At 36.0% G+C, this 26,370-nt stretch overlaps 8 protein-coding genes and 1 non-coding gene across 11 annotated transcripts; 5 read left to right on the forward strand and 4 right to left on the reverse strand.

Moving 5' to 3' along the window:
* The first annotated feature begins 1,469 nt into the window (after positions 1-1,469).
* Positions 1,470-4,394, forward strand: LOC17877050 (protein tipD). The gene is made up of 8 exons (XM_006280282.2): positions 1,470-1,678; positions 1,765-2,068; positions 2,157-2,313; positions 2,409-2,453; positions 3,023-3,188; positions 3,335-3,699; positions 3,777-3,959; positions 4,055-4,394. The coding sequence occupies exons 1-8, from the start codon at positions 1,529-1,531 to the stop codon at positions 4,188-4,190; spliced, it is 1,506 nt and encodes a 501-aa protein (XP_006280344.1). The 5' UTR covers positions 1,470-1,528; the 3' UTR covers positions 4,191-4,394.
* Positions 4,395-4,476: 82 nt separating this feature from the next.
* LOC17874889 (pentatricopeptide repeat-containing protein At5g50990) lies at positions 4,477-6,760 on the forward strand. The gene is made up of 2 exons (XM_006280222.2): positions 4,477-4,667; positions 4,963-6,760. Exons 1-2 carry the CDS (start codon positions 4,583-4,585, stop codon positions 6,480-6,482), a joined length of 1,605 nt encoding a protein of 534 aa, XP_006280284.1. The 5' UTR covers positions 4,477-4,582; the 3' UTR covers positions 6,483-6,760.
* Positions 6,761-6,818: 58 nt separating this feature from the next.
* On the reverse strand, positions 6,819-6,907 carry TRNAY-GUA. Its single transcript is given in 2 exon segments — positions 6,819-6,854; positions 6,871-6,907. It is a non-coding gene; the product is annotated as a tRNA-Tyr (tRNA).
* A 1,227-nt stretch (positions 6,908-8,134) lies between these two features.
* LOC17875954 lies at positions 8,135-9,096 on the forward strand. Its single transcript, XM_006281184.2, has 4 exons — positions 8,135-8,432; positions 8,521-8,579; positions 8,683-8,800; positions 8,892-9,096. Exons 1-4 carry the CDS (start codon positions 8,218-8,220, stop codon positions 8,968-8,970), a joined length of 471 nt encoding a protein of 156 aa, XP_006281246.1. The 5' UTR covers positions 8,135-8,217; the 3' UTR covers positions 8,971-9,096.
* Positions 9,097-9,105: 9 nt separating this feature from the next.
* Positions 9,106-11,062, reverse strand: LOC17877192 (chromophore lyase CRL, chloroplastic). Its single transcript, XM_006280889.2, has 9 exons — positions 10,754-11,062; positions 10,590-10,639; positions 10,287-10,347; positions 10,150-10,185; positions 9,987-10,037; positions 9,820-9,912; positions 9,630-9,734; positions 9,452-9,544; positions 9,106-9,324 (listed from the first exon to the last, which is right to left on the reverse strand). Exons 1-9 carry the CDS (start codon positions 10,934-10,936, stop codon positions 9,184-9,186), a joined length of 813 nt encoding a protein of 270 aa, XP_006280951.1. The 5' UTR covers positions 10,937-11,062; the 3' UTR covers positions 9,106-9,183.
* Positions 11,063-11,778: 716 nt separating this feature from the next.
* LOC17875908 ((+)-neomenthol dehydrogenase) lies at positions 11,779-13,303 on the reverse strand. Its single transcript, XM_006279772.2, has 4 exons — positions 13,209-13,303; positions 12,637-12,895; positions 12,319-12,513; positions 11,779-12,230 (listed from the first exon to the last, which is right to left on the reverse strand). The coding sequence occupies exons 1-4, from the start codon at positions 13,301-13,303 to the stop codon at positions 11,835-11,837; spliced, it is 945 nt and encodes a 314-aa protein (XP_006279834.1). The 3' UTR covers positions 11,779-11,834.
* Positions 13,304-14,459: 1,156 nt separating this feature from the next.
* Positions 14,460-15,932, forward strand: LOC17875588 (succinate dehydrogenase assembly factor 2, mitochondrial). Its single transcript, XM_006281106.2, has 5 exons — positions 14,460-14,611; positions 14,697-14,795; positions 14,884-15,010; positions 15,358-15,426; positions 15,532-15,932. The coding sequence occupies exons 1-5, from the start codon at positions 14,496-14,498 to the stop codon at positions 15,676-15,678; spliced, it is 558 nt and encodes a 185-aa protein (XP_006281168.1). The 5' UTR covers positions 14,460-14,495; the 3' UTR covers positions 15,679-15,932.
* Positions 15,933-16,590: 658 nt separating this feature from the next.
* On the forward strand, positions 16,591-19,540 carry LOC17874664 (calcium-binding mitochondrial carrier protein SCaMC-1). Of its 3 annotated transcripts, none has more exons than XM_006281364.2 (5): positions 16,591-17,382; positions 17,968-18,204; positions 18,301-18,852; positions 18,931-19,021; positions 19,128-19,540. In XM_006281364.2, the coding sequence occupies exons 1-5, from the start codon at positions 16,929-16,931 to the stop codon at positions 19,303-19,305; spliced, it is 1,512 nt and encodes a 503-aa protein (XP_006281426.2). In that variant the 5' UTR covers positions 16,591-16,928; the 3' UTR covers positions 19,306-19,540. The 3 variants fall into 3 exon arrangements, with proteins under 3 accessions (XP_006281426.2, XP_023646038.1, XP_023646041.1); XM_023790270.1 differs by lacking the exon at positions 16,591-17,382 and adding an exon at positions 17,391-17,600 and having other exon boundaries at positions 17,954-18,204; XM_023790273.1 differs by lacking the exon at positions 16,591-17,382 and adding an exon at positions 17,392-17,600.
* Positions 19,541-20,429: 889 nt separating this feature from the next.
* Positions 20,430-25,396, reverse strand: LOC17876012 (respiratory burst oxidase homolog protein C). The gene is made up of 10 exons (XM_006282199.2): positions 24,707-25,396; positions 24,457-24,613; positions 24,336-24,384; positions 24,069-24,182; positions 23,545-23,976; positions 22,866-23,467; positions 22,681-22,783; positions 22,513-22,586; positions 20,802-21,325; positions 20,430-20,712 (listed from the first exon to the last, which is right to left on the reverse strand). The coding sequence occupies exons 1-10, from the start codon at positions 25,290-25,292 to the stop codon at positions 20,603-20,605; spliced, it is 2,751 nt and encodes a 916-aa protein (XP_006282261.1). The 5' UTR covers positions 25,293-25,396; the 3' UTR covers positions 20,430-20,602.
* Positions 25,397-26,370: the final 974 nt, after the last annotated feature.

A 26,370-nucleotide genomic window follows, 5' to 3' on the forward strand; every position in this document is an offset into this window, starting at 1 on the left:
TTTTTAAATTATATTTTTCTATATATCAAATATTTAAACTTATAAAAATCTATTTTTTTGTTTTTTCATATAATAATTAGAATATTTTTAAAATATTGAGATCTTTATATTCATAAACAAATTTTCCTTATAAGACATATTTTTATTTAGCATTAATATAGTTTCCTAAATGATAGGAATCTGGTGTATATTATTGAAATATTTGAAAAATATTTAACAAATAGTTTGGCAAGTATCCGATTGAAAATTTAACCCGAAATTTTTTGAAAAACCCGACCCGAATCCCTTGTGTACTTGTCTTTTACTATAGTAAGGATTTTGTAAGACATAAATTAGATAGATTTCTATTCTCAAAATTTCTTACTTTTTGTTCTATTCCCGTTAAATCCCATTATAATGTAGGTTTATATTGTGTAAATATAATCAAATTTTGTGTCATATTATTTTTAATCGATATATAGATATATATATATATATATATATATATTTATTATAAGACATTCACTTAAAAACTATAATCTATTATTTATATATTAGTTAGTATAATCAATAATTAGTAAGATTTATATTTTTTAATCAATTATCTTTTTTAGTTTTAAAAAATAAAATATAAGAAAAAACCTTTCATATCCTTTTTTAGAAAAGTTATTTGCATATGTTTAAATCTTAAAATTATATGATAAAGTGGTATAATTAATTTTTAAAATTAAATGGATGATAATTAGGATGATGAGGTGGCTTAAGGAGAAGAGAGAAAAAGCTAACTTTATATATATAGATTTACATATTTAGCAAAAAAAAACAAAAAAAACAAAATATAATTAAATTATAAGAAAAAAGGAAATTGTTGGGTCTTGAACAAAACCATTGACCACCATTGCGCCGATGAACTTATCAGTTGGATCCAAAGCAAGAGCGGCGGCAATAGCACCAACACTCACAGATAAAAGAACTAAGGAGAATGTTCACACAAAAAAAAAAAAAAAGAACTAAGGAGAATATGACAATAATAGCTAAACTAAACAAAATAATGGCCGGCATTAACCATGAAACTCCCATGTGTATCAAAACTGTGTAAGCTTCTTCTAATGATTTTGTTTTTGGTTAAACTTGAGTACAAACAATATTTATATGCATACTCCGATCCCAATAAAAATGGCAAAGTTGGATTTTAAGAAAAGAAACTAATAATATAAATTGGATTATTTCCAATTCTCTCAATCAGAGATATTATAGAAGATATATATATCATAAGGGTCACTGACGGTTGACCGACCGGAGTTTCTCTATTGGTCGGCCGGCAATTAGATTTATACGTGAATGAGTTTGGGCCTGTTAATGGGCCTATCATTGATATTATGCAGCAGTTGCTACCAATAGGAGGAGTATGTATCTCTCCACGTGAGACTCTCTGAACAAAAATATAAAAAAGCATAATTTTTGCTGAAATCAGACAAAAGAGACGATCAGATCCCATTTTGTCGTTGACACAAGAACCGATCCATCCACAAGTTTTGGAAAATCAGAAATGAGCGAGCTTCCCGCGAACCCTAAGAAACCTAAACTCAAACAAGACGAAGAAGATAATGAGCAAGAAGAAGTCCTTGTCGCTTTAGTAGAGCATCGTTCTAATGAAGTTGAGCGTCTCAATCAACACATATCTAATTACCAAACCAAGGTCTCTCCTCCTCTTCCTCCTCCTCAAAGTTTACATTTTTTTCGTTTCTGTTTTTATGATTTTGATTGATTGGTGGGTTTCTTCAGCTTATTGAAGCAGAGAAAAGTTTGCAGAATTCTAAAGCTAAGTTAGATCAACTTCGTGGAGTTTCTTCAGTTCCATCTAATAGTGCTAAGAAAGATAATAAACCATTGAAGACTTTAAGGAATGTTAGTGAAGACTATGCATCTCCATCACCTAGCAAGACTTTAAGGTCCTGTGATAGCTCTGATCATCCTAGAAGTAGTAGTAGTAGTGTCTCCAAGGCTAAGACTGTTCTTGTGAAGCAAAAAACTGAACCTTCTCGTGATAGTCCTAATGTTAAAGATAGAGGGACGAAGAGGAAATTTGGTAAGCACTTCTTAAACATTAGTTTTCTTGTATATATTTGAGATTTCTCTTAGTCTTGACTGGTTTTGTTATGTTCTCGTTATTGCAGAGCAAACGGAGCACAAAGAACTGATTCGGTTGATCGCTAGAAACTCTTCCCCGACTACAATCAAGTGTCATACCAGCAATCAGATCTCTAGTCAGCATAAGAGGAAATTGAGAAGCTTGATTCTGTGTCCTGTAAATGAGCAGCTGTTTGCAACAAGGTACGAGACTACAAGACGACCTATCAGTTTGCTGTTGGGTTTGAAAAATGGGTTCTGTAATCTAACCTGTCTTTATGTCTTCTTGTATCATTAAGTTCTCTGGATGGCATGGTCAGTTTATGGCAACTCCAGCCTGGAAGGTGAGTGTTTCTCTCACTTTTTTCTCTTGTGTAAGTATATTGTATTGATATTAGTTTGGGACTAGCCTCTTATTTAGCCTGGAACCTCACTGTACGTAATAGAAATGATGGCATGTAGCTATTTGTATTAAGGGTTGATCTTTAGGTTTATGGCCTCAGATTTGCATAGATTTGTATGTATTAACATTCAGAACCTCAAGCTCTGCCCCTTGCTTAAACTTAAATGGAAAGAAGAAACACTAACGGCTTTGTATCTTTGCCTACCAACCCAACTGCTTTTGTTTATAGTTGGTTGTTCTTTTTGTTGTCTATATTGTTTCTATACTAAACAGAAGGGTTAAACAAATGGAATAAGTTTGTAAGGGTTAGTATATTTAGTTAACAGAACGCATATAGCAAATGTGGCAATCTGCAAATGTGCTCAATCTAGATAGATATTCAAATTTATATGTTCCATCCAAATTAGGAAGAAGCTATGTAAATCTAATTGAGAGCTTGTGTCTTTCCGTGTTGTAGGGAATATATCTGTTTTGGTATCTTCTTTTGATTTGCGGTCCATTTAATTGCAGATTGGCTGCATCATTGCTTAGTACCACTGACTGTATGTCTCGAAAACAAAGGAGATGGGCAGAAGATATGGCCTGGCACCCATCTGGGAACTCCCTTTTCTCTGTATACACAGCAGACGATGGCGATTCTCAGATATCGATCCTAAATTTGAACAAGACACGCGGGGTAAATGTTACTGCACCAAATTTATTATTTGAAACTTTGCTAAGTTGCTGATGAAAAGGACATAGACATCACATGAACACAACACACTAGTATTTAGCTTTTGGAAAGTATCTCAAACTAGGCACTTTTCTTTTGTGTTGGTGAAGGTTACTTTCCTGGAGAATAAACCTCACGTAAAAGGGATTATCAACAACATAAAGTTCATGCCTTGGGAAAATACATGCTTTGTCACCGCAGGAAGTGATCACGCTGTTGAACTATGGAATGAGAGTGATGATGAAGAAAACAAATGGAAGTCGAAAACTTTACACAGGAATTTACATTCCGCTGCTGTAATGGGAGTGGATGGGATGAGGAACAAAAATGTTGTTTTATCAGTTGGCGCGGACAAGAGAATATATGGGTTCGATGTTCAAGTTGGTAGAGCAGACTACAAGCATCAAATAGACTATAAATGCATGAGTGTTCTCTCCAATCCTTGTGACTTCAACCTATTCATGGTTCAATCCGGGTAAAGAACTTATCAAATATGATTTCCATTATTGCTAGAGATTTCACTGACGAAGACTCTCGACATTGTAATGTCAGGGAACCTGAGAAACAGCTACAACTGTTTGATATCAGATTAAGGAAAACCGAACTCCATTCATTTGGGTGGAAGCAAGACAGTAGTGAATCTCAATCAGCTTTAATAAACCAATCTTGGTCTCCTGATGGTCTATACATCACCTCTGGCTCAGTCGACCCGGTCATCCATGTTTTTGACATTAGGTAACTCTTTCACAACATCCACATCTCACAAAATCTAAGATGATGCCTTCTACATAAAGTGGTGATTTGGAATATTGTTGTTTCAATTGTGGTAGGTACAATGCTCGTAAGCCGACACAATCAATAAAAGCGCATCAGAAAAGAGTGTTTAAAGCAGAATGGCACTACTCTCAGCCACTTCTTATCTCCATATCTTCTGATCTCAACATTGGTCTTCATAGGATCTCATGAAACTTTTGACCTCTCACATGTCTTTGCTCCTCATTTCTCATCATCTGAGTATAGTATACAGGTTCAGGGTGGCGTAATATTTGATCAGTCATCAATCATCATACCAATTCTTAGTTTTAGGCATAAACATCATTTACTTGTATCCCTCTTACATTCAACTTAATAAATGATTCGTTTATTTAACTACTGCTTCTTTCCAGTGAATTGGCTTTGTATATCTTCCCATCTAGCAATTGTGAGTTCACAAGTATTGATATACCCAAGGACAGTACTTCAGAAAGAAAAAACATAAAAACTTAATAAAAACTCAACCTTTTGGCCAAAACATAGAAGAAGCTCTAATTCGAGATTTTAGCTCCCAATGTGAGAGCGAGAGAGGGTTTTAGCTCCCAATGCAGAGAATCTCCATTAATGTCTCCGGAATCAGAAGATTCTGCGTCACCTCGCTCACCTCATCTTCCGCTTCAAACCTCACTGGTAAAAATTTATTTTTTGTATCGGGATCAAACATTTCTGTGGAATCCATATCTGGTTTTTGTTAGGGTTTTACTTTTCTGATCTGAGGTTTGTCTAAATATCACCAATCTCCAGTTTTTCTGGGGTTTATCTAGCTTTCTGGGTTGATTCGTGTTTAAAGTTTCTCTCTTTTTGAAATTTGGGGATCATGGGTTATGTTGATTCATATTTGGTGAATACTATTTGATGATTTTCGATTTGTCACTGCAAATTTTGCTGCAAATTCACTGTGTAAAGTTTCATTCTTTCTTTTTAGATCATCGGATGTTGAAACAAGTTCTTGAATCATGCAAAACTCCTTCAAATTCTAAATGTGTTCTTCAAGCACATGCTCAGGTCTTTAAACTTGGATATGGAACATACCCATCTCTTCTTGTCTCCATGGTTGCAGCTTACAGACGCTGCAACCTTTCATATTTTGCTCGCCGGCTTCTTCTTTGGTTCCTCTCTTTGTCTCCTGGTGTCTCTAACACGAACATCATCATTGAGAGTCTTATGAAAACTGGAGAGTACGGTTTGGCCAAGAAGGTTCTTCGTAGAGCAAGTGATCAGAATGTGATCACCTGGAACTTGATGATTGGTGGTTATGTCAGAAATGTCCAGTACGAAGAAGCTTTGAAAACTCTTAAGAATATGCTTAGTTTTTCGGATATTAAACCGAATAAGTTCAGTTTCGCTTCCGCTTTAGCAGCTTGTGCCCGTCTTGGGGATTTACACCATGCAAAGTGGGTGCATTCTCTGATGATTGACGCTGGGATTGAACTTAATACAATATTGTCTTCTGCACTTGTCGACGTGTATGCAAAGTGTGGAGATATAGAAACTTCCAGGGAGGTTTTCTATAGTGTGAAATGGAACGATGTGTCGATTTGGAATGCGATGATCACGGGTTTTGCTACTCATGGGCTAGCCACAGAAGCAATCAGAGTGTTCTCAGAGATGGAAGCGGAACATGTTTCACCAGACTCAATAACATTTCTTGGGATTTTAACAGCGTGTAGCCATTGCGGTTTGCTTGAAGAAGGGAAAGAGTTCTTTGGTCTAATGAGTCAGCGGTTTTCAATACAGCCAAAGTTAGAGCACTACGGGGCAATGGTAGATCTGCTAGGCCGAGCAGGACAAGTAAAGGAAGCGTATGACTTGATAGAGTCCATGCCGATCGAGCCAGATGTGGTGATATGGAGGTCTCTTCTTAGTTCTGCCAGAACTTATAAGAATCCTGAGCTAGGAGAAATCGCGATACAGAATCTTTCAAAGGCAAAGAGCGGAGACTATGTGTTACTTTCAAACATTTATAGCTCCACGAAGAAATGGGAGAACGCTCAAAAGGTCAGAGAGTTGATGACTAAGGAAGGAATCCGTAAAGCGAAAGGAAAGAGTTGGGTGGAATTTGGAGGGGTGATACATCGGTTTAAGGCAGGAGATACATCTCATATAGATACAAAGGCTATATACAAAGTATTGGAAGGTTTGATACAGAAAGCAAAGTCTGAGGGATTCGTGTCTGACACTGATTTGGTATTGATGGATGTCTCTGAAGAAGAGAAGGAAGAGAACTTGAATTACCACAGCGAAAAGCTCGCGTTGGCTTATGTGATCTTGAAGAGTAGTCCAGGCTCAGAGATTAGAATTCAGAAGAATATACGGATGTGCAGTGATTGCCACAACTGGATAAAAGCAGTATCTAAATTATTGAATAGAGTGATAATAATGCGGGATCGGATAAGGTTTCATAGGTTTGAAGATGGGTTGTGTTCTTGCAAAGATTATTGGTAAAAGAGACAAGTCTACAAAAGCTTTCTATCTGCATTCTTTGTTCACAAACTCGCAAAAGGAACAAAAACCGAATAATCTGGAACTTTTAAGCTGAGATTTTGTCCAGTAAAGTTTCTGTTTTGATGGTACATACATCGTGTTGAACCATGAAGCTGAGTTATCAGATTACAACACTTTGAACTATCTTTGAAAATCTTGATTGAGAAAGTCTGGGGATTGTTTGAGAATCTTAAAGTTGTATGGACTATATCAGAATAAAAGTTTAGTAAACTTGGTAATTTCCATTCTAAACTAAGTGACAGCCATGGGAAAAGGAAAAAAAAAATGGGAAAAAAATCCGACCTGCCGGAATCGAACCAGCGACCTAAAGATCATCTGTTGTAAACAACTACAGTCTTCCGCTCTACCAACTGAGCTAAGGTCGGATTGTTAATGACTACTCATCTACATAATTTATAATACTTAGGTTATGTTAACTTTATAATTTTATACAATATAGTAGTGGACCTAGTGGTAAGTAAAACTTTTTACCCGTATTCGCAAACATCTTCTTGGCAAAAACTCAATTCCTTCTCTTAAAGAACAAAACACTCTACTAAACAAACAGATTTAATTTCGTTATTCCATAAAAGTTGACAAATATTTCAACCACCATTATAATAATATGCAAAAGCTGATTCTTTATTATTCACATGCAATATGAAGATGACACAATGATGAAAGTCTCAAGTTTAGTCTTGGTATTTAAACAACATCACAGGTTATAACGTTATATCCAGAGTTTTGGCTTTAACATGTTATACATAACCACAAAGAGAACATGAGGAGGAATGGATGAATGCAATTCTCAAAGATCATAACGACAACGACAAATACAAGATTCTGTTCAAGAACCATGAAAACCCTGAAAGTTCTCGTTAATAAATTAAAGAAAAGACATGAGAACTACTTGTTCCTCTCCGACCATGCAAGCTTTGATGTTTCCCCTCGCTGTAGCCTGTAAATTCTTTATCATAATTCACTGCCACTTTCTTTCGTCGACGAAAGAAACTTCCACTTGTTTAAGATTTACCTATTTGCTTTATAAATGGATCTACCAAGTCTTTATTGTTATGAGAATTGACGCTCGTTAAACAAACCTTTAAATCACTAATTATGATTTGGTTGAGGAGATATTGTCTAGGGTTCCATATTTAAACTAATCTTATTCTTTTTCTCATTTTCCTCTAAACAATTATCACTATTCAATTAATCAAAATATTTATTTAAGAAGATTTTTTTTTCTTTTGTTGTAAATTGGTGGTTATACTCTAAACATATTATATTATTAAGAATTGATATTGAACTATAAAAAAAAATATTTTGGTGAGAAAAAGAACAGAAAATTACATACATATTTAATATAGATTCTGTATGTATTAAAAAAACCTTGAATATATATACTTTAAAATAAAACATAATGTCAATGAGCTAAACAAAAAGAATAACATAAGTTAGAATGAGTTGATTTTTGTTTCATGGAGACATCATCATCATATTAAACAAGAGATTAAAACATGTTTTAACTTTTAACATATATGTTCATAAAGCTTATTATTAAAACATAAAATCTGACGTGGCGAGTGAGAGGGCTTGTGAGGAGCACACTCTTCCACATATTTCCCACTCTTCCTTCTTATCACTTTCCTCTCTTCTCCCTCCGATCCCACCACGCTTTTGACCCTTTTTTCTCAAAATGGCGATGCAGCTTCCTCCGACGACTCTTTACGCCGGAAGATCCTCCGTGGTCTTACCTCCGACGACTCCAAATCTCCACAGATCATCTTTCTTGCCTTATTACTCGATGAGGCTACTTGGCAACAAGAAGTCTCTTTCCAAATCCTCATCCTCTGCTCCTAGATTCTCCATGCGTGTCTCCTCCAAGCAAGCCTATATCTGCCGTGATTGCGGGTCTTTTTCAACCCTGATCTTCCCTTCTTCAGTGTTTCTTAACAGACAAAACTTATTTATCATCATCTCTGTTTCTTGAATTTTGCAGGTATATTTACAATGACAGAACTCCATTTGACAAGTTGCCTGATAACTACTTTTGTCCAGGTATTGTGATTCATGTGTAAAGAGTTGACAAGCAAGTTGTTGTTTTGACCAGTTTTGTAGGAATTGTGTTTGGTTTCAATGGGTTTAAAGTTTTTGTTTGCAGTGTGTGCTGCTCCCAAACGGCGGTTTAGACCGTACATGCCGGATGTGAGCAAAAATGTCAATGACAAGGATGTTAGAAAGGCTAGAAAAGCTGAGCTCCAAAGAGACGAAGCTGTCGGGTATAATATATTAAGGACCAACTTCTTTCTCGTCAATTTCAAATCTCTGGCACTATGGTTTTGATACATATCTGTTATGGTAATTATGCAGGAAGGCTTTACCTATAGCAATTGCGGTTGGGGTTTTAGCTCTTGCGGCTCTTTACTTCTATGTCAACAACACCTCATGAATGCAGCATCAAGACAGCTACACTTTTTTGCTTCTGAAAACATATTTTTGTTTTGTATAAACATTCATCTTCTATTTGTGAACACTGTAATGAAGTCAACTAGTAAAGTATTCAGCTTTCTATGTACCAAAACTGTATTGAAAGTGGCCAAGATGAATTAAGAGGGTAAGAGTGATACAGAGTAAATTAACAATCGTAAAGGAGGTAAAATGGCTAGTCTTGCAAGATGAGGGATCCTTGAATTGGTTTATCGATCGAAGATTGATAAAGGATGTTCAAAGCAGACAAGTTTTCACTGACACTCGAAGATGTCGCTGGCTTGAACTCGTATGGACCTTGCTTTGGCCCCCAAACCTGCCATGTTCCAAACCAAAACCCATTTCATATCAGAATGAAGTTTTATGAGCATTTGTCAGTAGTAAGTAATATCTTGACAAGCTCCAACGCTACAATATGATTAGGGTGAGAAAAATGGATGAACCTGGTTTCGATTCTCATCAAAGCCGCGATCCCATAGGTGTATCTCATTGTTTTTCAGGATTGCAAGATCTGAAGTAGAATAGCTTGCCCCATTCTGCAATCCGAGAAAGAAGCAAGAGTGTTTTAGTGTGAAAGAAGATAAAACAAAGAGGTAGTGATTTTTCTGAAAAGAACAATACCCATGAATTTGGAAATCCATCGGGTGAAGTTGAGCCTTCGTACAAGCAGCGTTTCCCACGGTCACAAGAATTGAGATGTATAGTTGTCAAATGCTCCCCTATGTCCTGTTAGTTTGATCCATACTAAGCTTAATTTCCAGTAACCAAAGATCTCGTCACACCTCTATCAATCTAAAACATTAAGACTTACACCAATAACTTCTTCAGGAAGAGGGCGTTGATCCTTAGGGCGGTCACAGAAATTTTTGTACTCCTCAGCATCTCTAATTGCATATGAACTTACCTAACATTAAACACAGCTTAAAACTCTTACTGTATTGGAATACATAAGAAGATCACTACAACTCATATCCTCACCTCAACATCGCATTTCAACTCTTTTGGACACGGCTTAACCATATATAATCTCTGGAAGCAAAAACAAAAAAATGGTAAGACAATGCATCAGTTTTCAGCAACATAATACTATTTCCTAATGAAATCAAACAAAAGACAATCAGTGAAGGGAATGAATGCATACTTGACGAAAAGGTTTCTGCGGAGTCCTCCAAAATGCCTGATGAAAGAGATAAAAAAATGTCTTAAACATGAGTGAAAAAAACACATTTCTTATACATCTATCTGCGTAGTGCAAGAAAGAAATAAGAGATGGAACACCTGTTCGAGATACAAAACCTCTGAACCATCCACCATTTCAGCAGCTGGGCAACTCAGCATTCTGTACAACTATTACAAACTCAGATTCTAAACACACACCAGAGACAGAGATATCAAAAGTTTCAATCTTTAAACAAGATCCTAAACAGTATCAAGGTGTCTAAACTTAAGAGGAATGAAACTAATTTCTAACCAAATCTTGATAAACCAACTAGAGTTCTACACTAAGAAGAGCTTAAGGGTTTAGGATCCTTTGTTATGATGAAATAAGTTTTGAGATAAAGAAGAACATGATAAATAAACCTTATGTTGAAGTAATTGTCAGGATCCCTTGACGCTTGCTCCCTCGTGAACTTCAAACACATGTGAAAAGAACATCAAAATCAGAAATTTATTAGCTGAAATCAGAGTTGAAGAAACCTAAAATTGCAAAAGCATTTGGAAATAATTGTGTGGGTATAAAAAACCTTTTCGCCGGTGAGAGAACGAGAGACGACGCGAGCGTGATCCCTACGAGTAGTGGATTTAGTGAGACGCTTGATGAGAAGAGCACCGCCAACAAGAACCAGAGTTTTAATCACCAGACCACGAGCCCGGCTCCACCCGTTCGAGCTTGATTCCGGATCCGAACCCGACTCGGTTGTACCCATTAAAGCTCTCGAATTTAGTTCAAAGCTTTCGAATTTAGTTTAAAGCTTCCATCTTTAGTATCTATCTGTTTGTTTCTCAGGAGCATACGTCGCGAAGAGGAGGAGGAGGAGTAAGGTTTTGTGACGATCGACGTTTTTGTGTCGCCGAACCAGTGGGGAGATTGTTTGCCACGTGTAACCTTTCCATCTCTTTTTCTTCACCTGTTGTTTTTCACCCGGATAAACCGATCCGATCCGAACTAAACCGAATGAGAAAATCAAATTATGTTTTTTATATGGTATTTATTTAAAATAAATTAATAATCTACATCAGACAAATCGAATTCAATCCAAAACGAATTTTAAAGAATAAAAAACTTTATTTTAATATGGTTATTAGTTACTTAAACAAAATTATTAATTTTCTATCCGAGAAATCGAATTCTAATCAAAACAAATTATAAAAGACGTTATAAATTCAAAGTTTTCAAATAAATAAATGCACATTTAACTAAATATCGAATTTGAACCGAAGCTGAACCTAGCTATACCAAACCATTTCTTGTAAATTAGAATCGTGTTTGAATGCAATTGTTAGATTTTTGTTTGAAGGTACTAATGAACATAAAACAAGATGAATAATTATTGTTAAAAGCCAGAGAATAGGATTAATTTTATCACTATGAACAATTGAACATATTTATCAACAAAAAAAAAAAATGATCACAATCACAATCACAATCACAAGATAAAAATTGGAAAAGAAGAGAAGAATCTAAATATTTTCATAAAATAAATTGGTTTTTTCTTTTTCATAGCAACTCTTGTATCTTGAGCAAATCAAACTAAAAAACAAAACAAAACTAACTTCAATATCAACTCTTGTAGAACACCAAACAAGTCTCATCAAATATTCTCTTTAGAAATTGATCTCACGTCTCTCGGCAAAGAACTTCCCTGTGATAGCTTGATCAGGAAGCAATGCAAGCCAAACTCCAGTGTCAGCTCCATCTTCTGCTGAGATGTTCCCTGCATAACCCGTCATTGCGGTTTTAACCCAACCGGGACAAAAACAGTTTGCATATATCTTCTCTCCATCTGGTCTCTCAGACAGTTCTTTAGCTAGTACTCTTGTGTATGCGTTCACAGCCATCTTCGAGACAGAATAGTCTGTGAAAGAATGTGGCCAACCTCCAGATTCCCATGTCCCTTCTTCCACTTGTTTCAAAAACTCCGAGACTGTTTTGTCTACGATTTCTTCTGTAAGAGAGTCCACATCCATAAGCTTCGCTCTCACGGCTTCATTGTCAAGTTTCTGTTGAGGAGAGTTAGGTCAAAATACTTTTTGTTGCTACACAATGTTAGAGCAGTTAATAAAGATTGAGTTAGAGAGATGTATGTACACTGTGTCGGCCTTTTAATCTACCGAGCCTTGAGGTTACATTGACAATACGAGCACCTTGACAAGCATGTCTCATCAAAGGAATCATGGCTCTGATTATGTTCTTGGTGCCATAATAGTTGGTGGATATAACCATCTGCGAGAACTCAACTGAGTTATCTGATCCAACGTTGTAGTTTACTCCTGCATTATTTATCTGCATGACAAAAACAAATATGTCACATATTATATAACTCATCACGTTACAAGCCTATACATCTATATATCAAACTCAAATGTGATATACTACATGAATTAATGATCAAAGGAATCAACTTACTAAAACATCAATACATCCATATTTTTCTTTAATCCATTTGCAAAAGTCTTGAATTGAGGAAGGATCCAAGATATCGAGGCGGTGAAAATCAACATTGAATCCACCTTCTTGAAGGACCTTGGCGGCTTCAACGCCTACATTCTCGTCTCTTGATGTTAGGATAACTGTTAATCCATGTCCAGCTAATTGTCTCACCATTTCAAATCCTATCCCTCTATTTGCACCAGTTACCACGGCCACGGTTTCAGAGGTCCACCACCTATATAATGAATAAAACCAATTTTGAACTGAGGATCTAAAGAATATAACTAAAATCATGACCCTTATATAAATAACATGCATGGATCAGCTGAATCTCTTAAAATCAAATGTACTAGCTAGGAAAAATGTATTCAAACTTCCAACCTATTAGAGAACATAAAAAGAGATATCAAAAAAATCAAAATACAATGGTAACAAAAATCACATATCATGCATCTTTTTGTACGAACATATAAGTGTGACAAAAGATCAAGAGACATCAAATATTTCACCAAAATATTTATTTGTAAGAAAATGGAATTGATTGGTACCTCTGATGATCGGAGTAGGGAATAGTACGAAGGAGGGAGATCTCTTGGAGTCTCTTGTCTCGTTTCTCTTTAGATTTGTCTTTGCTTCCAACCATCTTCTTTAATTTCTTGATCTCCTTTTTTCTCTCTTTCAAGATTCTGAGTTTTATAACTTATTAATTTTAGATTTCTAAGTTTGTATATTTTTACGATTTGAATTGTAAGAAAGAGACAAGGCAGACACAAACACACACAGCTTCGTCGTCGTTGTCATCTCATCCTTCTCACAGTTTTCTTCTCATTCCTTTTTGTGGGTCAAAGTTCAATCCTCCCCCAATTTTTCGCCAACTTTTTTCGTGGCCTCTCATTTCATTTTCATTTGATTCCTATTTTTAGGTGTAGAGTTTGTTTCTATAGGAACATATACAATATAGCTGGAGCCTAGAGTGGACTTTATACGGACCAAAGTTGTGTATCATTTGTTAAATTATTAGTTGATCGTTTGGTTTCTATCACGGTTACGTGTGTCACTCACAGAGTCACATGTCACGACGACGTCGCATCCTCTCACTGTGATCTAGTACTTCTCTAAGACTCGTATTTTGGTGTTGTCAAAATAAGACATTTTTGTTAGAGCCTCCAAAACACACATGAATATGCATGCATTCAAATTTCTCTAAAAAACAACAAAAATAAAATACTTTTATATGTGTATATATATATATATATATATTCACATAAAGAGTTTTATTTTGTTTCATGAACTTATTAATCGTTACATATTTAAATCAGAAATGTACATTTTATAAATCAGAAATGTACATTTTAAAATAACAAGGTTTACCTTTAGATTCGAATTTTCGTATATATATATGAAGAGTTTTATTTTGTTTCATGAATCATTAACATCACTTACACTGAATTTCAACTAGTACTTAGAAATCGATGAGCCAGTAACTCACTAACCCATTATTATTATTTTGAGATTTACAAATTCGAACTATATGGTGGTTTGTGATTTATGTATCGAATGCTATAAATCTGATTGAGCTACAATTTCTCAATTTTTTTTAAACAGAATATTTTTAAATATTGCATAAGTGAAAGCAGTGAAATTATTTTTTTCATAAACCTCTAAACAAAAAAAAACGTTTAAACAAAATTATCAGAGAGTTAAGTCAAGAAAGAAAAAAATTAGTTATATAATCCTTTGTGGTCAAGAGAGGGCCACGACAAGTATAGGCCCATTAATGGATCCATAAGTACCACCTTTTTATTCGCCGAGAGAGAGAGAGAAAACAAATAAAAATGGCTAGCCGAAAAGTTCTGTTTAACGTTCACCGGATCATTCGCTCCACCGCCGTCATTGGCCGGAGCTCCGTTATTCCTACCCCTTCAAACCAGACGTATCCTGTTATTTTCCGGTAATCTAACTTCTTTCTCTCCACCGTAAAAATGATATTTGTAATGTTCGTGAACACGTCTGAAGTTGGAATTGATAATTTCTAGGAATGGAGTTGATTTAGGGACCAGGTTCTTCTGTGTGTCACCACAGAATTTTGATATTGATCTCTCTAACGAAGAGAATAAGAGAAGAACTATCAACAGGTATGGTTTGATTTTTGGACTTTTACGTTAATTTGGAAGAATCATATGTTTGGTGGACTGATTTTGTTTTTTGGGGTTTTGGTGATAGATTGTTGTATAGGAGCAAGCAAAGAGGGTTTCTGGAACTTGATCTTGTTTTGGGAAATTGGGTTGAGGAGAATGTTAAATCCATGGATGAAAGTGGTGTCAAATCCCTAATCCATGTCCTGAATTTGGTATGTTTGATTGAAACTCTCTTATGCGCATATGATGAATCTGCATTGGTTTTGTAGAATTTGAAGCTGCCAAATTACTTGTATTGAGGTATTGTTTAGCTAGATTGAGGCTGTTCCTGTGATTTAAGCTTCAAATGATCCATTTAAGAGTTAGGGAATGTTCTTCTTCGTTGATATCAGTTTAGAGAACATGCAAAGTAATGGCTTTTCTGCGGAACTAGGTGTGAAACACTGATTTAATATGGATTTGCTATGAGTGGATGTTGAAAACTTTGTTCTGTTCATAGTGATCTCAAAGTGGGAATCAGGAATTCGTAAGATTAATCTTGCAATTGGCAATTATGCAGGAAAATCCTGATCTCTGGAAATGGCTAACTGAACAGGAACAGCCTCCGGAGGCAGTGAGCTCAAATCCGGTAACCAAAATTCTCTTAATCAAGCCTATGTCTAAACATTGTATTATAGAGCGTCCTTTGTTTACTTCAATGGTTTAAAACAATCCTTGTTGTGATATGTTAAAGGTGTTCTCGGCGTTGCACGAGAAAGTCATGAAGAATCTGAACAAGCATGCAGCACCAGAGACACGCGCAGCCGCTGGACAGCCATGGGTCAAAGGCTGGGACGATTTCAAGAGAGGCCGTGATGCTCCCATTTCAGGGAATCAGTAAACATAAACTCCTCTTTTACAAAAGTAACAAACTGCAAAAACATTAATGTAAAGTATCTGAGAACAGATACCAAAATCGTAGCAACCATTACTTTTACTATTGTATCAATAAAAGAACTAGGCCGTGAAGAAGGTCCCGATAACGTTGAGATAATTACAGTGTTGTGTCTTGTTTGTTAAAGTTTCTTGCTACTAATATTGGTATCATGGGATTGTGGTTTGGTTCTATTAATATATGTGCCGAGTTTGTAAGTATGAGACCTTGGAACCAATTTCACGTTTACGGGAAGAAGTTTTAAAAACTCAACGATTTTGAATGGTTGGAAACAGTGAAAATATCTTTTTAATTAGTACTATATAACATTGGTTCCATATCTTACATTTCTTCATGTCCTAAAATATATTTGGACTTCGGAGCTTATTTTATTTTATTTTTCCTTAAAGAGTCTAGAAAAAAAAAACTAAAAGCCATCTCTACAACATAGAAAAAACTCTCTTAACACTTCATCCCAACTTAAATTACTTAACATCACAACTAGTCAACTCTAAAAGAAGTGTTTTTCAATGTTTTATAACAAAGCACTTATACACCCAATGAGTGCCATTATCTTAAACATGGGATATTTGAACATAAACCTTTTCAAATTTGGACCCATCATCATCACTCAATTTATATATGCATCACTCAAGAAAAATCTAGTCCCTCTTTGGACCAACCTGTCAGCAATCACCAAAAAAAATAAACCTTTCAGACAAATAATAAACTATGAATACGAATAAAGGTTTTCTGATTTTTTTAAAGTATATAATATGTGATATATATAATTAATACAGTCTAAAGAAAGTCATAAATCAAATAATAATAAAACCATATGCATAATAATAAATGAAGAATATCCCATGAGAATCTCAACTCCGCACCATTGGAGAGATTGGCCCCTTCCCACACCTCTCTCTTCTTCTTCCTTCTTCTTCTTCTTCTTCTTCTTCTTCTTCATTGAGCTTCACCTGCATCAGCACAAATTCTCAATCCCTTTTTCAAATTTAGATCCTTTCTTTTCTTACTTCAATCTGTTGTATTCGATTCATCTCTCTTCACTCGAATAACGGATTTTGAGATTCTCTCTGACGTTTCGGGTTTTAAATGTTGAGCGTTTTGGTAGATTCATTGCAGATCTGAATAAGAGGATGATATGATCACAAACCCAGATACGAAAAATCTGATTTTTTTGCAATTCTGATTTATTGATCATGTCGACGACGACGACTCATGGCGTGGAGCATGTTGGTTTACCGACGAAAATGGAAGCGAAGAAATCGAAACAGGGTTGTTGCAACCCGGTTAAGAAACCCGGACCCGTTTCAATGGATCATGTTCTCTTAGCTCTCCGTGAGACGAGAGAGGAAAGGGATTTACGAATCAGGAGCTTATTCAATTTCTTTGATTCTGAGAATGTTGGTTACTTGGATTGTGCTCAAATCGAGAAGGGCTTGTGCGCTCTTCAAATCCCGAGTGGGTATAAATACGCTAAGGAGTTGTTTAGGGTTTGTGACGCGAATCGAGACGGGCGTGTTGATTATCATGAGTTTCGTAGATATATGGATGATAAGGAGCTTGAGCTGTATAGAATATTTCAAGCTATTGATGTTGAACATAATGGTTGCATTTCTCCTGAGGGGCTCTGGGACTCGCTCGTTAAGGCCGGTATAATTTTGTTTACATGCTACAAATCCTTATTCTCTGAGCCCTATGTGTTCAAGAATCGAACTTGCAGATCATATTGTTGTTCATTAGTTATTAGACCGTTGCATGTTAAAATGACTTTGTAGTGAGTTGGTCGTTAGCAGAAAAGTCAAAGTTTTGGAGAAGTTTTTAGAGTCTCTGGTAATGCATTCTTGGAAAGTAAAGGATGAGAATGATAGGTAAGGAGATTTATGGTTCGCATGCAGTGTAGGTTGATAAGATTGTGCTAATTTTTTTTTATGTATGTATGATCATTTGGTTAGATGAGATTTTTGTGAATCTGAGTGGTTATGTAAATCAGAATTTATTTATAGTTTTCGGTTCTTTGAGTATGTCGTACTTATGAACACTTCCTATGGATTCAATTTGGTGTACCATAGTTAACACTCTCATTTCTGTGCATTTTTAAGAATAAGGCTTGTTTATATTTATCAATTTGCTCAAATCTTGTCTCAGTTTTATGCGTAACATTGAAACGATTGACCACTGGCTTTGTGTTTATGCTCTGTTTTCGTCCTATAAGCCACAACAGTTTGTATTTTTCAGGGATTGAGATAAATGATGAGGAGCTAGCTCGTTTTGTGGAACACGTTGATAAGGACAATGATGGAATCATTCTGTTTGAAGAATGGAGGGATTTTCTTTTGCTCTACCCTCATGAAGCTACCATTGAAAATATATACCACCATTGGGAAAGAGTATGCCTTGTTGATATTGGAGAACAAGCTGTTATTCCAGAAGGCATTAGCAAACATGTAAAAAGGAGCAACTATTTCATCGCAGGTGGGCTTCCTTAATTTTTAGGACCTTATTTTCTCTGAACAATGTAAAAAAGATTTGGTTTTGAAGTTTCTTGACAACAAAATAGTACTGTCGCAGGTGGCATAGCCGGTGCAGCATCTAGGACGGCAACTGCACCTCTAGATCGCTTAAAAGTTCTATTGCAGATTCAGAAAACTGATGCTAAAATCCGAGAAGCCATAAAGATGATATGGAAACAGGATGGGGTACGGGGGTTTTTCCGAGGTAATGGGTTGAATATTGTGAAGGTAGCACCAGAGAGTGCCATCAAGTTCTATGCGTATGAGCTTTTCAAAAATGCTATTGGTGAAAACATGGGTGAAGACAAAGCGGATATAGGCACAACCGCTAGACTTTTTGCTGGAGGCATGGCTGGTGCAGTGGCTCAAGCCTCTATATACCCTCTGGATCTTGTGAAAACTCGGTTGCAGACTTGCACGAGCCAAGCAGGTGTTGCTGTTCCCAAGCTTGGAACACTCACCAAAGACATATTGGTTCATGAGGGTCCACGTGCCTTTTACAAAGGTCTTTTCCCTTCTCTTCTTGGGATTATTCCTTATGCGGGTATCGACCTTGCTGCATATGAGAAATTAAAGGACTTGTCCCGGATATATATTCTTCAGGATGCCGGTAAATCTCTTAATTGCTATATTTTACTGTTCTGCTTGAACGTAGACTCATAAAACTGGGCTCGGGTTTGGTCTTCAGAACCAGGTCCACTTGTGCAACTAGGTTGTGGAACAATCTCAGGAGCTCTTGGAGCAACCTGTGTTTATCCTTTGCAGGTTGTGAGAACAAGGTAATTCCACGGCCTATATACTTCTCCTGTTCCCTCACAAACTCCATACACAAACTTATATCTGTTCTCGTGGGTATATGAAAAAAAATATGTTGCTGTCACACAGAATGCAAGCGGAACGGGAAAGGACCTCGATGTCGGGAGTATTCAGGAGGACAATAAGTGAAGAAGGTTACAAAGCACTCTACAAAGGGCTTCTACCGAACCTTCTAAAGGTTGTTCCTGCTGCAAGCATTACATATATGGTTTACGAAGCTATGAAAAAGAGTCTAGAACTTGATTGATTAGTGGCTTCATCACTTGATTTTGATATTGACGAAAGAGTGGGAATAATAAAAGGAGAACCTATAAAAAAACTAGTTATCTTTAACATTACATAATTCTTGTAAACATCATTTGTACGAGATATAAATACTATAATATTCTTGTTTCCCCAAACTTTCAGAATTTTTTGTAAGTGTAGAAAGCTCACTTTAATCTTTACTTTTGAGCTGAGGAAATTGTAGTGATGCTTCTTGACTTTTGCTTTGATGATTCCAGTTGTGATCTACAAGGGAAACTAATAATAGAGGTTCTTGTCTTGGGATAGATTTGGGTGTAGTGGAGGATGAAAGCAAGTTAGGTAACGTCTTGTCATTTTGGTGTTTACTGAAATAGAACATCTTCTCGTTCTTGTTCGGTTTCGACTCTTTATAAAGATCACCAATAAAACTAGGAAAAGTAATGGGAACACACACACAGAATGAGGAAAGCTAGTAAAACGTGCAATAGAAATATAGCACTACGTCATAGTTTAGTAAAATAGAACTTATAATAAATAAATTAAGTATGCTTCCATTGACATCAAAGTGGACGTGCCGGAGTGGTTATCGGGCATGACTAGAAATCATGTGGGCTTTTTTTTTATTTACACGCTTCACTGCTTTTGTTTTTGTATGTCATAAGTCATAACAACATTAACTAACGCACCATTATGGTTTTCTTGTACATATTCAAAAAATCAAACGGCTTTGTAAATGAATGCTTCATTAATTCATGGACCGGAGAAACCTATATAACTGATAAACTTCAAAGAGTTTAACTGTTTAAGGCTACAAAATATAATTTATTTCTTTTGTACTTCTATTTATTTCATTTGTAAGTTTTTATATCTTTCAATTCTCAAATTACTCTAAATTTTACCAAAACGTGAATAAGAGTTACAAGAGTTTGAGGGATCGGATGACAAATAAAAAACAAATTTTTTGAGTTTTTGAGCTAAGTCTCAACACTCCTAAAACGTATATCTTCTCTTACAAAAAAAAAAAAAAAACATTTGCTTCTTTTTGCAGTACTGTTTCAATATAATTAACGTTGGTTACACTTTCCAAAGATTAAAAAAAAAACAATTTAAACATACGATCAAAAAAGCATAAATAGAAATCTACAGTCAAGAGAGTATATATGTATACAAATATTAATTTCTTTAAAAAATAGTAAGGGAAGAAGTGAAAATTACGAGAAACATATAACTCATGCTTCTTTCTTTTTCCTTTTCTTGTTTATAATATGCCTTTTACGGACTCTGTGTCGTCTCCTCTTTTAGAAATTCTCTTTGTGGAAGGAGAATCTGGTGCTTGTCTTGTGAGTGAAATCTAAAGCTAAATGCCTTAGCTCCTTTGTCAACGCTGGTGCTCCACAGTAGAACACTCCTATATATACATTACAAATGATATATCATCTCTCTACTTAATACTCCTACGTATACCAAATCAAGATTCTATGAAGAATGTGAACTTACCAACTTTAGTGTTTGGATGATCCATGGCAATGCGTTTGTAAACATTTCTCCAATTAGGTTTAGCAAAATGGGACATAACCCTTGTTCCAGAGACAATGTCTACACCGTTCTTTGCATGGTTTAGTGACTGAAGCATATGTATAAGTGCGGAACGAGCGTCACCTTCTTCATAGACGCTTGTACAATAGTTATGCATTTCAATGACACGGTTGGTATCTCGTTCCGCGACTTCGTTCATTATGTTCTTGAACCAATCGAAAGAGCCTTGCTCACGTGTAACCCAATAGAAGTAAGCTCTACGTGTCCTGAAACTCTCTTTCTTGTTTCGTTGTGGTTCGCTTGTTCCGTTCTCCATTCGGTTGAGTTGGGCTTGTTCTTTGGCTTTGATGTTGTTGACAATGTCTTTGACGATACTGATCATTGGTGTGGCTCCAATCCCTAGACCAACCAGTAGAACCACCTCGTACTTCTTGTAGTCTTGTGCTGGTGCACCGTAAGGACCATCGATCAAGACTTTTGGGAAGCTGTGCATGCAAGTCATTGCTATTAGCAAAGGTCATTATTCTATGATATATTGTTATACATATTGCTCAACAAGATACCAACTTAGATATCAACAATTTGGTCCTAGCCAAATAATATGTCAAAGGTCAAAATATAAGTTATTTTTTGGGGTTAGAATTTTACAATTGTCTTTCACATATCCTAGATAGAAATCCAATATATCATTCGACGTTAGTTAGATCAAATAATATACTGACTGTTTTTAGTTACGTGCGGCACAATATTACATCTTTTTAGTTAATGTCATGTCATGTTCACTTCCTCTTGATCTTGTGACTTTTCTTTGTTCTACTATATGAAGATATAATTACTAGATATTTTTTAAACATTCGTAGCACCAAAAGAAAACACTTAAAAACAAAGAAGTTTCAAATTGGAATTCTTAAATGAATAGAACAATCATGCCTATCCAAACAAATTATTGTGGCATGTGACACTAAAAACCAAAACTAGGTAGAAGATGTGAATAAGTAGAATAATCCATATATATTCCTAACTTAATACATTCTAATCCGGCATGTGAACACTTGATACCAAAACTATCTAAGAGTATATTCGTATACACCTGGATCTGTACATATCTACATGTGATGTGACCCCAAAACTTAGATAGGAAACTACGAAATACCATTCAAAAGGTCAGCATCATCTTTCAACTTTCTTACTTGTTAAAAGAAAAAAAACTTGATAAAGTACAATAGTACATAGTAATGTTGACCTTAGCATTAATTGTTTTAACGAAAAGGTTGAGAAATATAAGATTATATTGCAACCCCAAACAATTTTACGCGGTCACAAAAGAACACATGGATAAGCAAAACACATCGTGCTTGCATGATATAAACCAAATAATGCGTCTCAATCACCACCTTAGCATAATAAAATAGTGATACTTGGTTAATTAGGTACATAGTTTTTTTTTTTATAGAAGTTGTGGTCTCCCACCACTTATTATAATGGATTAGGTATACACTGTTTGAATTTTGTTACTCATTTAGTGGATATCACGATTCTCACGATTCATGATTCATCCTCTCAAAAAAAACTTCTAGAACATGTCCTCTCTTTAGCATGATTTAGTCATTTACGTGTAGAAGTATGATAACGACGCATGGATCACATAGTGGTTGGGATTATATATACTTACTCGGGATTATTTGCACCGTGCATCATGTCGGCTCTGAGTAGACCACTCACTCCTGCTGGAGGTGGCTTACACACCTGAGCACAACACACAGAACAAAACACTCATATTAATCTCTTTAACTTTAAAAAAGGTTGGTTGATATTTGATAAGAGACTTTATTGTAATAACCTCAGAGAAGACTCCTTTGAGAGCTCTTGTCCAATCCCCAAGAACTCTAATGTGAACACTTAGGTAGTCATCTTGAGGTGCAGAGGTGATTGAAAATGGATGCCTGCATTGGATTCAAACACTTATAAGACACATATATAAAGAAGCATTGTAAAGAAACATGAAGTTATTGGTTTGTTTCGTACCATTCAAATGGAGACACAGCAGCACAGTTAACAAACATGTATTGACCGCTCTTGTATTTGAAGTTTTGTGGCCTTGATATGTGCATTGCCAACACGTTTCCTGGATAAACCGCTACTTTCCTAATAGTGACCGCCTTGATACTCGACCTGAATGCTCTTATCAACCTTTCACACGCATATAGAACCACTGGTGCCACCAAATACATCCAGGTCGTTTTGTTGTGCCAGTCTTTGGTGAGATACAAGTAGTATCCATGTGCAACAAGAAGAATGTAGACTATGACAAACAGATGATGAGTGTACCAGAAGGCATTGAAGCTAGCTAGTTTCTTTAATGGTCCTGGAAGATAATTTAGCTTCCCTCTTCTGAACCAAGGTGTAGCTAGTGTGAATGCAATTGCCATTAACAGAACCATTACTAGTCCTGTTATACCTTCAATCGAGTTTACGAAATGCCAGTAGCTCTTTGGTTGCTCATCCCCAAAAAACTGTCTTAAAGGCCTATATGCCTCTGGAGTTGCTTCTAGTAGCCGCGGGAAATCACACCCCAAATGTGCCCCGGCATGTAATGTTACTCCAACTATAATCCCCACAGCTATAACCTTAAAGATTCAAGCATTGGTGTATTATTATAAGAAGTTCAAACATAAAAGGTTTTTAGTATATGTTTGTTAATTACCTTGTGGAAGTTGAGATTGTCATCAAATGGGACAACAACACCCAACCTGGTCTTATTCCTAAGCCATGTGATTGTGTTTCTGCAAACAGGTAAGAGAATCAAAGCCATGTTCAGCTTAACTGTTTCTGCCGCACCTTTAGCTACACACACACAAACTCCCATCACTGGATACACAGGGCTACGCTGGTATTGTATGTATTTGTAGATGAAGAGGATAGCCATAACCGTGAACCATAGAGCTATGACCCAACATCTTTGCCAGTTGTCTAACACGAAGAATCTAAGACCACGGTACCATCGCTTAAACGGGTTGCGGTTAAACGTTGGCTTAAGCCTCTGACTCATCATATGACTCAGATTCTTTCTCTCCCCAGTACTTGTTATCACAGACTGTGTTGCCGCTTGCAAAAGCAGAGTCTCAAGACTCTCCAACTGTTTCAAGATTTCACCGAAACTATTTCAGACTCTATCCATAAATCATTATATGGTCAATCCAAGGCTTGGATTCCAAGCTAATCACTTACCATGATATATCCTATATTGTCTGGATCAAGCTCTTCCATGATCAGTGCTGCATACTCATCTGCTCTCTTCTGTATTGTAGATAGATTATTCGCAGAAGCACTAAGACTGATAATCTGTGAAACACAACACAACAACAAGACCAAAACAGAGTGAATAGTGAAAGAGAGCCAACAAGACCAGAAACAGAGTTAAGAGTGAAACAGAGGCAACAAGAGAAGAAACAGAGTTAACAGTAAAAGCAGAGCAGAGGTAACTCTGTTACTCACCTCTCTAACTTCGTCTTCTGTAAGTCTACCATCAGCATCTTTATCCACCCTGCATTTTCATCACTTTCAGATTCACATACATAGAAGAGAAACTAAAACAAACAAAAATCGAAGACCATACATGTCAAAGAATGTTTTAAGCCGAGAATCAAAGCTTTGATCGTTGATTTGTTCCCAAAACTCCTTTAGTTGATCACCATCAATCACTTCTCCTGTTATATTCCTTCGTCTAGCCAATGCATCGAACAACTCCAAAGCAAAATCCTTCGAAGTCATCCCTGCATTATCGAAATTTCAATTCAAACATTCAAAACTATAACATTTCACATACTTGGATCTCCTCAGGGACCAATGTAGTTGTAGTCTTTTACCTATGCATTCTCCGAACTTTGTACGAAGAAGTAGTCCACCGGTAGTCGCGGTGATCTGATTAAACCGCTTCTCCACGGCAGACCAACCCGCGCCACCATCGGTCTTACTAATAAACTTAAGCCCCTTCAACGCTTGAGCCGCGGCAGATTTAGTCCGGTCTAACTTAGCCGCTCGAGGTGGCTTTCTACCACCACCACCACCACCACCACCAGAGACGGAGGTCAAACGCTTAAGCTCGTGAGAAACAGAGGCTAACCTCTTCACAACCGTAGTTTTCTTATCGAGACGGTTCCGTTTCAGCAACGTAAGCTCGGGACTCTCTTCAACGCTAGATCCACCTTCCATTTTCAAACTGTGTACAGAGACTCTGTCGTCTTGTACATCTACCGTGAGGTCCACGTATGGAGCCGTACGCGTTCTCTGACTGTTCTCAGCCGCGAATCTCGAGTTAGTAGCATTCGCTGGTTTTTTATAGATCGGTGGTAATTGACCACCGCCGCTCATTGGACCGCTGTTACCGGAATCCGCGTCAGAGTGGTAGCCTCCTCCTCCTCCTCCTGATACTTCAAAGCTCACTCTTTGCATTTCTTGAAACACTGTCACCTGAAAAATTCTCTATTCACCGGAAAAAAACAAGAAACTGAGTATAATGACGAATCTTTAGTTTCAATGTCGCCTAAGAGAAGCGATGATTAACTCATCTTTTGCATTTTTCTTAGTTGGTTTTCTCGGGAAGAAAGAAAAAGAGAGAAACTTTCCGGGAAAATATTTGATGTTCTTGAGTAGTTTTGAGAGGAGGAGATGGAATTATATATATAAGTATAGTGTTGAGAGAGGAGAGGAGATGAGTATAAAAAAAATTTGAATAAAAGAAGAGAGACGTGGTCGGGCTTGTCCCACCAAATTTGTCATCTATGATGCAAAAAATATCAACCAAAATTAAACAAATTAAAAACCGAAACTGATTGATTGAGTTTGTAACGTGCATTTGTAATGCTATACATTAATAATATATAACAGAGTTGAGTTTTATTTTTCCTTCTAAAACAATAGTCCACGGTTTTATAACAAGTCCATAGCGAATGTTGGATGGGAAATCTAAAATAATATATTTGGAAGTTCAAGAATTATAGATTATATTCGGTTTTTAGGATTTGATAAATATTAAAGTAATTATTTGATCAAAACAATTGTACAAATTGCATTTTAAAAGACACTGTCCACAGAACATGGATGATCCACCCCCATATTAACGGTTTTGGTTGGTAAGGTTTGAATCCCTCGACAAAATACTTTTTTTTTTATTATAAAAATATATACATACATATATATATATATATATGTATATATTTTTTTCTCAAAATATGAAACGGCTGAACAAATTTTAATTTTTTTTTTGTTTTAATTAATAGTTATAGTTATTAAGTTTTAAGTTCGAAATTGCTTTTATTTTTGTGTAATATTTTTGTTCTTCTTCATATTATACATTATACAGTTTGTGTTTTAGTTGTTGTATTTCGAAAGAGAATATGTTAAATTTGAAATGATGTAGAAAGAAGATTAATTTGTCATTTGTGGGTGTACTAGTGATAATGTTGACCTCCATTAATAATTTAGAACTATTATAAAAACAATAATTTTTTAACAGATTAAAATAACAATA

The sequence above is a fragment of the Capsella rubella genome, unplaced genomic scaffold (assembly GCF_000375325.1).
Source record: "Capsella rubella cultivar Monte Gargano unplaced genomic scaffold, Caprub1_0 scaffold_8, whole genome shotgun sequence".
NCBI classification, from domain to species: Eukaryota; Viridiplantae; Streptophyta; class Magnoliopsida; order Brassicales; family Brassicaceae; genus Capsella; species Capsella rubella.

Coding starts and splice junctions, on each gene's coding strand:
- LOC17877050 (XM_006280282.2), top strand. CDS start 1,529: ATGAGCGAGCTTCCCGCGAACCCTAAGAAACCTAAACTCAAACAAGAC. Junction 2,454..3,022: donor TGGCAACTCCAGCCTGGAAG/GTGAGTGTTTCT, acceptor ATTTAATTGCAG/ATTGGCTGCATCATTGCTTA. Junction 3,700..3,776: donor CTATTCATGGTTCAATCCGG/GTAAAGAACTTA, acceptor TTGTAATGTCAG/GGAACCTGAGAAACAGCTAC.
- LOC17874889 (XM_006280222.2), top strand. CDS start 4,583: ATGCAGAGAATCTCCATTAATGTCTCCGGAATCAGAAGATTCTGCGTC. Junction 4,668..4,962: donor TTCCGCTTCAAACCTCACTG/GTAAAAATTTAT, acceptor CTTTCTTTTTAG/ATCATCGGATGTTGAAACAA.
- LOC17875954 (XM_006281184.2), top strand. CDS start 8,218: ATGGCGATGCAGCTTCCTCCGACGACTCTTTACGCCGGAAGATCCTCC. Junction 8,433..8,520: donor TATATCTGCCGTGATTGCGG/GTCTTTTTCAAC, acceptor TGAATTTTGCAG/GTATATTTACAATGACAGAA. Junction 8,580..8,682: donor TGATAACTACTTTTGTCCAG/GTATTGTGATTC, acceptor TTTTGTTTGCAG/TGTGTGCTGCTCCCAAACGG.
- LOC17877192 (XM_006280889.2), bottom strand. CDS start 10,936: ATGGGTACAACCGAGTCGGGTTCGGATCCGGAATCAAGCTCGAACGGG. Junction 10,186..10,286: donor AGGTTTTGTATCTCGAACAG/GTGTTCCATCTC, acceptor CTCTTTCATCAG/GCATTTTGGAGGACTCCGCA. Junction 9,325..9,451: donor TTGATGAGAATCGAAACCAG/GTTCATCCATTT, acceptor GGAACATGGCAG/GTTTGGGGGCCAAAGCAAGG.
- LOC17875908 (XM_006279772.2), bottom strand. CDS start 13,303: ATGGTTGGAAGCAAAGACAAATCTAAAGAGAAACGAGACAAGAGACTC. Junction 12,896..13,208: donor CCCTACTCCGATCATCAGAG/GTACCAATCAAT, acceptor TTCATTATATAG/GTGGTGGACCTCTGAAACCG. Junction 12,514..12,636: donor ATGGATGTATTGATGTTTTA/GTAAGTTGATTC, acceptor TTTGTCATGCAG/ATAAATAATGCAGGAGTAAA.
- LOC17875588 (XM_006281106.2), top strand. CDS start 14,496: ATGGCTAGCCGAAAAGTTCTGTTTAACGTTCACCGGATCATTCGCTCC. Junction 14,796..14,883: donor AAGAGAAGAACTATCAACAG/GTATGGTTTGAT, acceptor TTTTGGTGATAG/ATTGTTGTATAGGAGCAAGC. Junction 15,427..15,531: donor AGGCAGTGAGCTCAAATCCG/GTAACCAAAATT, acceptor GATATGTTAAAG/GTGTTCTCGGCGTTGCACGA.
- LOC17874664 (XM_006281364.2), top strand. CDS start 16,929: ATGTCGACGACGACGACTCATGGCGTGGAGCATGTTGGTTTACCGACG. Junction 17,383..17,967: donor GGACTCGCTCGTTAAGGCCG/GTATAATTTTGT, acceptor TGTATTTTTCAG/GGATTGAGATAAATGATGAG. Junction 18,205..18,300: donor GAGCAACTATTTCATCGCAG/GTGGGCTTCCTT, acceptor GTACTGTCGCAG/GTGGCATAGCCGGTGCAGCA.
- LOC17876012 (XM_006282199.2), bottom strand. CDS start 25,292: ATGCAAAGAGTGAGCTTTGAAGTATCAGGAGGAGGAGGAGGAGGCTAC. Junction 24,183..24,335: donor CAGAAGACGAAGTTAGAGAG/GTGAGTAACAGA, acceptor TGTGTTTCACAG/ATTATCAGTCTTAGTGCTTC. Junction 20,713..20,801: donor TCATCCAAACACTAAAGTTG/GTAAGTTCACAT, acceptor ATGTATATATAG/GAGTGTTCTACTGTGGAGCA.